The sequence below is a fragment of the Eumetopias jubatus genome, unplaced genomic scaffold (genome assembly GCF_037043125.1).
Source record: "Eumetopias jubatus isolate StellerSeaLion01/CBP00866 unplaced genomic scaffold, mEumJub1_p1.0 scaffold_5, whole genome shotgun sequence".
NCBI classification, from domain to species: Eukaryota; Metazoa; Chordata; class Mammalia; order Carnivora; family Otariidae; genus Eumetopias; species Eumetopias jubatus.
In genome coordinates, this window is record NW_028274811.1 from 26,567,436 (window position 1) to 26,577,944 (window position 10,509).

At 49.7% G+C, this 10,509-nt stretch overlaps 2 protein-coding genes across 4 annotated transcripts; one reads left to right on the forward strand and one right to left on the reverse strand.

The window, feature by feature from the left end:
• Window positions 1-222: 222 nt before the first annotated feature.
• GDF9 (growth differentiation factor 9) lies at window positions 223-5,391 on the reverse strand. Of its 3 annotated transcripts, none has more exons than XM_028103431.2 (3): window positions 4,727-5,391; window positions 2,930-3,125; window positions 223-1,549 (listed from the first exon to the last, which is right to left on the reverse strand). In XM_028103431.2, exons 1-3 carry the CDS (start codon window positions 4,766-4,768, stop codon window positions 585-587), a joined length of 1,203 nt encoding a protein of 400 aa, XP_027959232.1. In that variant the 5' UTR covers window positions 4,769-5,391; the 3' UTR covers window positions 223-584. The 3 variants fall into 3 exon arrangements, with proteins under 3 accessions (XP_027959232.1, XP_027959233.1, XP_027959231.1); XM_028103432.2 differs by having other exon boundaries at window positions 4,604-5,391; XM_028103430.2 differs by having other exon boundaries at window positions 2,930-5,391.
• A 151-nt stretch (window positions 5,392-5,542) lies between these two features.
• On the forward strand, window positions 5,543-6,820 carry UQCRQ (ubiquinol-cytochrome c reductase complex III subunit VII). Its single transcript, XM_028103589.2, has 3 exons — window positions 5,543-5,618; window positions 5,788-5,976; window positions 6,611-6,820. The coding sequence occupies exons 2-3, from the start codon at window positions 5,823-5,825 to the stop codon at window positions 6,703-6,705; spliced, it is 249 nt and encodes an 82-aa protein (XP_027959390.1). The 5' UTR covers window positions 5,543-5,618; window positions 5,788-5,822; the 3' UTR covers window positions 6,706-6,820.
• The last annotated feature ends 3,689 nt before the right edge of the window (window positions 6,821-10,509 follow it).

The following is a 10,509-nucleotide window of genomic DNA, read 5'->3' on the forward strand; positions in this document are numbered from 1 at the left end:
CTCCCATCACACTGATACAGCAGGCATAGGTTATGTGCTTCCAGTCCCAGTAAATGTCCTTCACCAGGTTTTAGGTAGAAAAGCTAACTTCTCTTAACTAAAAAGTTAAGCCAAGACTAGCTTATAGATTATACTACTTCTCTCTCCCCAAAGACCATTTAAGAGCAATCCTTTAAAAAAAAAACAAAACACACACGGTAAATTTATGCCACTAGAGGGATTTATTCTTCCATTAAATAAAACTATAGCACTCAGAACTGTATTTAGAGCTGCAATTCCATCCAAGATTTATGTTAAGATTTTTTTCTTACATGAATAACCAGACTCCCAACGAAAAGAAAAAAATCGCTCAGGAAAAAAAGTCTGAAGCCCTCCAAAATAATTTCATTTACATTTGAAAATAAAAGAGGCAGATGTTACCACTTTACACTGATGGATGTCACAGAATCTACACAGGCACCTCCTTACACAACACATACCCCATTATAGCCATTCGGCACAGAGCTCTCCCTTGAAGGCACAGAGAGGCACACGGTATTTCCTTTGCTGAAGAGGCTCAAGGTTTTAGTTTAGAGAACCCTACATTAACGACAGGTGCACTTAGTGGCTATCATGTCTTCATATTCTTTGTAAGCAATTGAGCCATCGGGTTCAATGGTCAAAACACTGAGAGGGCTGTATTTAGCAGGTACACACGACGGTCTTGGCACTGAGGAGTCGAGCTTCTCGTGGATGATGTTCTGCACCATGGTGTGAATTGGCGAGCCGTACCGATGTCCAACTGCCCTTGGACAGTCCCCTTTACAGTATCGAGGGTTGTATCTGGGCGGGGCCACGATCCAGTTGTCCCACTTCAGCTGGCTGAAGCTTAGCCTGAAGTCATGGAGCTCACACTCGTGTTGGGGAAAAAGAAACTGTTTGAAGTATTCACTCAGATTCAAAGAAGCTGGAACCAGAGGCTTGTTCAATGCCAAGCTGACGGTTTCCTGACCTCTCCGGTGACGAGGAAATCTTACACCCTCAGCCGACCCTTCTCCCTTGGGGCAGACAGACAGACCCCTGTTGTGGTCAGCACTCTGTGAAGGCCTCCGTTTATAGCGAAGGGAACACCACCCGTGATAAGCCTGAGCGCTTGTGTCATTCAGATATAAAAGCAGTGAAGGGGGCACCTGGAGGGTCACGTTAAATGGCCTGTCCTGAGCTGAAGGATCCTGCCCCTGGTCTCTCGAGCAGGTAAAATTCACAGACATGTGAATACTTTTCTTGTTGGAGGCCACTAGAGGCCGAAGAAGAGTGGTCACATCAACTTCAAACCATGTGTATGTCTTTTTCAATTCAAACTGTAAGTTAAAGGTAAATGAGGACGGAGCTCTATGGGGGGTCCTGCTAGAAGACTCGGGCTCTTTGATCACCAGGTTGCACACACATTTAACAGCAGAGGGAAAAGAAATGGAGTTGCTGAAAGTGTATAGCAAGACTGACTTCAATAAGTTTTCAACGGCAGTAACACGATCCAGGTTAAACAGCAGGTCCACTGATGGAACGGATCCTGAGAAGAAAAACAACCCACCGGTAGTGCTTTAATACAAAAACATAATAGCAAGTCAAATCAAGGCATTTATCCTTCATAATGCGTTTTCTCCCTTCTCCTTCCCCACTTCCTCCAGCCTTAAAAAGGGTGGGGGGTGGGTTTAGAGAAAATACTGGGGATAGATACCATAATTAACTGCCAGTGACTACAACTGGCTATTTTATCACCAAAAATTCTGAACAGCTCTGGTGGTGAATAAAAACAATAGAGAATCATTACATTTCCCAATCTCTAGTTTCCCAATCTCAGTAAATGACTCCAAACATAGAAGCTAGTAAATACTATTTTTCCTCTTAGGAAAGTCTCTGGAGAGATAACTGTAATAAACACACTTACCAGCCTTATTAAAGACTTTCTAAGCCCTAATGAACAGAATAAAGAACTTAATGGTCTAATTTGGAACACTTGAGATTGATAACAAATGGAAGCTTTAAAACCAATCTCATAAAATAGGACCTCAAGGAAGAAGGAAAGGTTTTAAACAGTCACAGCTGGGGGCGCCTGGGAGGCTCAGTCGTTAAGCGTCTGCCTCCGGCTCAGGTCATGATCCCAGGGTCCTGGGATCGAGCCCCGCATCGGGCTCACTGCTCAGCGAAGAGCCTGCTTCTCCTTCTCCCTCACTTGTGTGCCCTCTCTCGCTGTGTCTCTATCAAATAAATAAAATCTTTAAGAAGAAAAAAATAAACAGCCACAGCTGACCCCCTGGGTTAGAATGGTTTTGGTCGTGAGCTAGTGAATCTAGGTTTTTTGTTTTGTTTTGTTTTTTTAAAGCACCGCTCCTTTCTCTCACACGCACAGGACTCCAAGGTGCTGGGTCAGATTGATGACTAACACTTTGTTCTTGGGAGGACCTACTGTTCCAAATGCTGTCTTCAGTCTGCCTCTCACAGAAAGCAACAAACAAGGGGAAAACATCCTATTTAACACAATATACCAGTAGCTAGGAGACGTTTCAGACACATTTCCAGGTCAGCATGAATAGAATGGGAATAATAAGCAAACAGAGGTCAAAATACCAGGTTTCCAGTCTTGATTTTGTGACTTTGGACAAGATGCTGACCTCCAGCAACACTCTGCTCAGTCTTTAGAGCCATTAAGTCTCTTGCAGCTCTGAAGTTTCACCCTATGAGCCCACGTTAATCCATGATGGCATTAGAAAGAAACAGTAAGGTCAAGTACCGGATTTGTTTCAATATGGATACTGAGTATCATGCAAAATAAAAAGTAATTCAAAGAGCAAGGCCCAGCTCCATTCTGTAACTGAAACACAGACAAGACTATCAGCTTCCCACCACCCATTAACCCTTGGGGCAGACGGACAGATCTGCTCCTACATACCTGTTGCCTGGTCCCCAGGAGCCTGCTTGTGCTGGGCATAGGATGTGAAGAGCCGAACAGTGTTGTAGAGAGGACTTCTGTTGGATTTAGGGATCCCCTCCTTGGTAGCATATGCCTTATAAAGCCTCTTCATGTAGCGCAAAGCTCTGGAGTCTGGCTGCAGCCTGGGGCTGCCACCTTGCCCACCATACAGAACCTTGAAAAGAGGAGAAAGGAAGCCAGATCTGTCTCTTCCATCTAGAGGCCGCAGCAAAGACCAAGGCTCAGCCTCAGATTCCAACTCAGCACCAGCTGCAATTTGAGGTTCTCCTCTAGAAGCCTGAGAACCAAGGCTAATAGGAAAACACAGCCAGGAAGAGCAGAAACACCAAAGGAAGAAGTTGCTGAGAAGTGCCATGGCCTCAAAGAACTAGCAAGGGATACATTTCCCCCTACCAGTCTTCTTGCTAAAAGCCCGGAAGAGCCTAGGTCAATCTCTTAAATAAACTTTAGGTGCGTGGGTAGGCTAGGGTCACTTCTGTAATCAGACCTCAAGGATGCCTAGCTGAAGATAATTTTTATCAGCTGTGCATCAAACCGCTGATAACGTCCTATTTACCCAATTTGTCATTAGATATAGATGCATCTGGTTATTTAGGTTTCCTCTCCCCCTTTTTCCCTTCTCCCTTTTAAAGAGGCATTTATTTAAAACCTCTTAGGTTATTGTTATGCCAATGGACTAGTTATGCAAGCTGAAAGGCCAAGAGAATTGAGAAATGATCTTAAAACCACCCATTTTTTTGAGATTAGGATTCTTAAAACGTTCCTTAGGTGCTTGCTGAAACTTCCAAAGCACGTGGGAAAGCTATTCAGGATGATAGGAAGATCTGTTGATACTCGGTGTATTGGATTCACTCTTCCTCTCCCCTCATCCTCGTCACCGCTCCCACTTCCAGGTGCTTTGAATAATTACTTACTGCGTGTTGATTTGGAGAGTGAGAAAAAGTCACAATTGGCATTGAAATTCCAGAGAGCAGGGAACTGTTGGGTTGCCCAGTTCTCAGGGAGCGTCCTATGGAATATGTACTTGGAATACTGAAGTATGCCTTAGAAAGGACATCACCTTTAACCTTGACTCATTTTTATTTATTTTAAAATATTTCATTTATTTATTTGACAGAGAGAGACACAGCGAGAGAGGGAACACAAGCAGGGGGAAGTGGGAGAGGCTGAAGCAGGCTTCCTGCTGAGCGGGAAGCCCCATGGAGGGCTCGATGGAGGGCTCCATCCCAGGACCTTGGGATCCTGACCCGAGCTGAAGGCAGACGCCTTACGACTGAGCCACCCAGGCGCCCCTACTCATTTTTAAATATAATATCTTGAACCTTTGGTCTGCACATTCATCTATACATATTTTGGTCGAAAGGTTTGGAGATGTTTGCAGGGTTTGTTTTTTTAATTACTTTAATTTTAATTTTTAATTTAACTTGCTAGGGTGTTTTTGTTCTTGGTATAAGGGCTTAAGTTCTTGGAGCTGAGACAAAGGCTAGAAATGATGTGTTAGGAAAACGAGACAAAGGTGCGCCATGAAAGCCTGAAACGAGTGCATCTCCAGTGCACCCGCGAACAGACCACGCTGAAAGGAAGTCAACCCACACTCCTGGTACGAGATTCAGAAAGCAGTCGGTGCAGTACCTAGGTTGATGAAACCGAGGCATGCTTGCAAATTTTAAGTTCATTGCCTGCCAAGACTCCCCGGCCCCTGGCTAGGAGGCAGGGTTCCATAAAACCCACGCCAACTGCTGAACGACAGCTTACTCCAACATCACATATGGCCGGCAATATCCACGAACAAAACATTTACAGACGCTCTGCTTCAGGCAGAAAGGCCAGGCCAGCAGCATCCTTCCGTAGAAAGTGCTTTCGGAAACGCCGAGGACGCCCGCGGGGCAGTGGAGAAGCGTGGGCGGCGGGCCCTCCCCGGCTGCGCAGCCCGCCCCCGGCCAGACCGGGGTGGGAGGTGGTGGCCAGCCCGCGGCTGCGGAGGTGGCCTCGTCCCTCCTACCGCCACCCCCGGCCGGTTATCATCTGTCTGCCCATTCCTTGGGGACTCCTCCTGGGGCGCAACTTGAGGAAGCCTTTTTATTCTACCCGGGGACAGTCACAGTCTAAGCCCCGCCCGTGGATTCTCGGACCGCGGCGGCCGAGAGAAGCCCCGAGAGGCACGTCCCTGATCCTGGTCCCGGGGTCGCTGATGTTCTGAGAAGAACCGACCCCTTTAGCGCCCGGAGCGGGGCGGAGAAGGCCGCATGCGGCGGCCCCTCCTCCGGCCCCCGGGCGCTCTCCACAGGCCCTCGACGCCGGCTGGCGCTTCTCTACACCTCTCTGCGCCCCTCGGCGCGGGCCGCTCCCTGCGGTGACAGGAGGCTGAGGGGTGCCGTGAAGGCCTCGCGGGGCGCGCCCCCGCCGCCCCGGCCGCAGAGCCCGTCGGGGCCTGGAGTCCCGCGCTCGGCCCCGCCCCCAGGCGGGCCACCACCCCCACCCCGGCCAGGGCACTTCCCCGCAGAAGGGGGAGCAACGGCGCCTCCCCCTGGAGACGGCCGGAAAATGGTATTCCCCGGAAGTGACTTCACGGCCTCCTGGACCGGCGTCCAAACCTAGCGGAAGTGACGGACGGAGGCCGGTGGTTCCCGGGACTGCGGAGGGCGAGGTGAGCCCCCGCGCGGGAGTGAGGTCCGGTCGCGCGGTCGTGGGGGTCCCTGGGAGGGTGGGGCGCCGCCTGGGTCGGGAAGGATGAGGAGCTCCGGGGCGGGCGTCTTGGGTCGGGGGCGGCGCGTCCCGGGACTGAGGCAAGCGCCCGTCCACCCTCGGTCTTGCAGGCGCCGCCGCCGCCGCCACCGCCACCGCCATCGCCATGGGCCGCGAGTTTGGGAATCTCGTCCGGATGCGGCATGTGATCACCTACAGCTTGTCGCCCTTCGAGCAGCGCGCCTTCCCGCACTACTTCAGCAAGGGCATCCCCAACGTGCTGCGCCGCGCGCGCGCGTGCGCCCTTCGCGTCGTGCCCCGTGAGTGCCTTGGCCCGGTTGGGGGGCCGGACTCCCGTCAGACGCTGAGCGACAGCGGGCCCCCTCAGGGAGCTCCCTCTGCTTGCCGCACACACGTGTTCTCGTGCTTCAGTGTTCCTGAAGGCCCTTGCGCTGGTGTGCCTTCCCCATCTCCCAGGGGGGCAAACTGAGGCACAAACGACCGGCCCAAGGTCACTTGTGTGATTGCAGCGTCTCCCTGCGAGGCCATCTTTACCCACTTGGTAGCGGTGAAGTGTGCAGCAGGTGGTGATGACAGTAGCTCCGCACTGTGAATTGGCAAAAAAAACAAAAACCCAACCCACACAGGTGTGCGCTGGTGTTAAATGGTGAAGTATGTGTTACTGAATTATGTCTCACTGACCTCTAACATTTAAAAAAACGTGCAACTGGGGAGAGAGAGGGAAGGTTTGGTGACAGACTTTCCTGGGATGGCCCTTTCTTTTGGTCACCTGCGAAATGGGTGTAGGATGTAACCTTCCTTGATCGTCTGGTTTAAAAGGGGCTTCTTGGAAACTAGAGACAGTAGGGCAGAGCCTGCAGTGAGTCAGAAAAGACCGGGACCCTGGGGTCTTCCGTGGGCTCGATCCTGAACTCTCACTTTTGATTTTTAAAGCGTTTGTAGCGTTTTATCTTGTCTACACATGGGGGACCCAGGAGTTTGAGAAATCCAAGAGGAAGAATCCAGCTGCCTATGAAAATGACAAATGAGCCATTCATCTGGATAGTGGTTCCCAGTGTCTGAAGGATCCTTCTCTGGGAGAGGAGTCTACCCTGTAAGGTCTTGAAGACTTGAAAGATGTAATAAAACTTCTTATGGACTGCACTGTTGTGATTTTGTGTTTTTGTGAGCAAGTCCTTGGTGTGACTGCTGATGCTCACGTTCATGAACTCCCCTTCCTAGCGTGAGTCCTGAACAGTTTGGCTAGTCTGCGAGTTCGGTGAAGGATCTGGGCTCAGTGCTCGTTCTATAATCTACAAGAAATTAGTGGCAGTTACTCCTGCAGCTGATGAGTGGTGGGTGGCGTGAACTGTGGGGTTGGTTCCTCCCATAATAAGATCTGGTAACTATATTATAATTAGTATTGTCAAGTATTTAACCCTTTACACAAATAAGTACTTGTAAACTGCAGAACTATCTTTGAATTAAGGAGTAGTATTGTGTTCATTTTGCAGATGAGGACCCAGGAGCACAGTGAGAGTAATTTGACCAAAATGACACAGCTAATGAGTGGTGGAGTCTGGCACTAAAGGTTTTGCTCTTAAAGCTTTCCTAGACTGCCTTTCCACCCTAAGACAGGCCTTCCTTAGCCTGAGGGGAAGGAAGTCAGCTATAAAAGGGGGGCAGTGAGGTCACCCCTTGGCCTGTAGAACTAAACTGCCTGTGTCTGTACCAGCCTGCCAATGGTGGGCTTTAATCACATATGGCCCATAATGCTTAAAATCATTACTCCCTGGCCCTTTGTTGAAAAGTTTGCCCGTTTTAGAGCCTTTGAATTATCTTTTTAGTAGAAAGGTACCCTTTTTCCTTCACCAGGAGATGGGTAGAGGTAGGTGTTGGTAGTGTCATGCTTCTGGTTCCCTGCTCCATTTCCAGAAACTTCCTCACTTCCAAGGACACGTGCTGCTTGTCTAGAGCAGCAACTTGCACAGTGTAGTTCAGCTTCTGGCTGTATTTTTTTTTTCTTATTCTAATGATTATTCTTGTCTGTTAGGAACTGAAGTTAAAATACTTCAAAACAAACAAAAAAATGGTAATATAAATTGTATTGATTGGGAGGCAGGATGAAGAATCTCTGAGTCTGGTGAACTTAGGCCCATACCCTTTAACCTGTGGTGCTTCACTGTATGATAGAAGAAAGAAACCTGCGTTCCTGAGCTTTGACCTCTTCGTTGGTAAGATGATGTGTTAATACAAAACCACAGGGTTGTGGTAATGGTGGAATGAGTGATCTGTAGGAGGCTGGCAAGCTTAACAAAGGACACCTGTACGATGGAAACTCCTGCCTCACCCAACATGGTGGAGCCCAGTGTTCCTGGGCTCTTCGTCTATATTTGTTCCGAGGGTTTGCTGCATGTTTGGGGCATAGACTGTTGAGAATTTGATGAAGCTGTGGACCTGAAGATGGAAACGCACCACCCATCCTTCACACCGCATAGTTTTTCCTTTTCTTAAGATTTTATTTGAGAGAGAGCATGAGGGGTGGGGAGGGTCAGAGGGAGAAGCAGACTCCCTGCTGAGCAGGGAGTCCTGTTGTGGGGCTCGATCCTGGGACCCCGGGATCATGACCTGAGCCGAAGGCAGACGCTTAACTGACTGCATAGTTTCAACAGGTTCGGGCACCAGGGGAGAGCCACTGCCTTGACAGGCCATTCGTCGGTCTCTCCCTCTGACTAGCCCCGAACTTCGGGGAGATGGCTACCCTCTTCCATCTTCTTGGCTTCGTTTTACCCCAAGACTTTGTTTCTTCCTGGTTCCTTGACTTCTTTGGAGATAACAGCACAAAAGCAAATGTACCCTTTCTCAGCTCCGACCAGGCACCGGGTCTGGTCTGCATCATTTTTATCCCAGGAGTGCTCTGAGAAGACCCTGCTGTAGGGGCGCCTGGGTGGCTCAGTCGGTTAGGCCGCTGCCTTCGGCTCAGGTCATGATCCCCGGGTCCTGGGATCGAGCCCCGCATCGAGCCCCGCATCGGGCGCCCTGCTCGGCGGGGAGCCTGCTCCTCCCTCTCCCTCTGCCTGCCTCTCTGCCTACTTGTTCTCTCTCTGTATCTCTGCCAAATAAATAAATAAAATCCTTAAAAAAAAAAAAAAAAGGACGACCCTGCTGTAAGCAAGCCCTTTCACCTGCTGAGCTTCTGCCTTTGAAGAAAATTATGAAAGTCTGCCGTCAGCCTGTCTCACCAAAGGGCTGACTTCTCTAAGCTGGGGGGCACGGAGCCCTGTGTAGCAGGGTGCTGAGGTAGGTGGGGGGCTGGAACGTGGTGAGCTGTATAGCTCGGTGCCCCTGTAAGTGATAGGGGATCTGGGATGATTTTAGGGGCCATTCTATCTGCCGAAATCCACAAAGAAAAGAAAAACGGGTGAAGTCTCTCAAGGAAGAAAGGGACCACTGCTGCGGGCCCCACTGCCTGAAACCATCCACGTGGAGCCTCCAGCCCTGGGTGTGGCATTTCATCTGCTTCCGGGGCACAGCCACTTACTCACTCGGCCCTTCTCAGCGGGGCCCTGCCCCGACCAGGGCTTTTATCTCTGCGCTGTACAGTGTGGCAAAGTGAACTCCGGTTTGCCAACCAAGTCCCGGCGATACAGGCCTATCTAGTGCCAGGTCCAGCCAGCAGAAAAGCAAATACACTTTGACCCTGGAAGTTTTACCTGGAACTTTTCCATTTCAGAGTCTTTCATTTTTTATTAGGCACGTCCTGCTCAGGGATAGCAAACTCTCCAGTTACTGCCGAGCCTTCATGGTCTCCTCTCCCCCTGGAATGTGTTTCAAACTGCTCGTGTAGCTACACCCTCTTTCTCCCATTTCCTCCTGTGCACTTAGTGGCAGAAAGTCCCTGGGACTTGAAGTAGAGTTACCAAGCTAGAAGCTGTCAAACAAGCTTCTCATTTTCTTCCTGTAAATTAATCATTTGAACCCCCAAATGTCAGCGGCTGAGAAGCCTCAGCTCTACTCCCATCTCGTTGGGAGAACAAGAGACTAAAGCTCTAAGGGAAAGGGCTGGCCTGTGGTCAGTTAACCTAGACCCCCTGCTCCTGCCTCCCGGCCAGGCGTTCTCTTTATGGCTGAAATTAGTAAAGGCTGCTTAGACCTTTCTGCTGGAGGAAGGCGTATGTAGTTGTGTGTTTACTCATTCAGCAAAATACTTGGCTGTAGAAAACTCACGAATTTTTTAAATTTATTAATTTCAGGAATAGGATTTCACAACTATTCAAGGGCTGTGGGATGGCTGTGGACAACTGTTGTCACCTCAGCTAATGTTGTCTGGATGCCGCTTCGCTTTTAAAAACTGATTTTTGCTCGGTTGATTCAAAACAAAGAGGTAATGTAGACATGTTGAAATACTTTTCCTGAGATGCCTGGGTGGGTGGCTCAGATGCTTAAGTGTCTGCCTTCGGCTCAGGTCATGATCCCAGAGTCCTGGGATCGAGCCCCACATCGGGCTCCCTGCTCCGCGGGGAGCCTGCTTCTCCCCCTGCCTCTAAGAACAGCAACAACAACAAAAAGAAATATTTTTCCTAACAGTGGTTCCTTCCATGGGCAGTAACTAATAGGTTTTTTCTTCTGGGAGGAGGGGTGGCATACAAGATAGAGGCTCAAACCCCAAAGGCTTCTGCAGTGTTGTCCCATTCATGATGATGAATGGTACATTTTCCCCCCTAGGCACACTGGAGCCTCAGGCCCTTTCCTTGGCTGGGGTACTGGCTATATATTAAATTAACACAAAGGCTAATTTGATTTTGCTTGGGGTACAGGAAGGCAGATATGGAGGATTAGGAGAAAGTACCCAT

Bases quoted from the DNA above. Each gene is read 5' to 3' on its own strand.
- UQCRQ (XM_028103589.2), top strand. From the start codon at position 5,823: ATGGGCCGCGAGTTTGGGAATCTCGTCCGGATGCGGCATGTGATCACC. The intron at 5,977-6,610 runs GTGAGTGCCTTG...TGATTTTTAAAG, and splicing joins CGCCCTTCGCGTCGTGCCCC to CGTTTGTAGCGTTTTATCTT.
- GDF9 (XM_028103430.2), bottom strand. From the start codon at position 3,326: ATGGCACTTCTCAGCAACTTCTTCCTTTGGTGTTTCTGCTCTTCCTGG. The intron at 1,550-2,929 runs GTATGTAGGAGC...TTTTCTTCTCAG, and splicing joins TCCTGGGGACCAGGCAACAG to GATCCGTTCCATCAGTGGAC.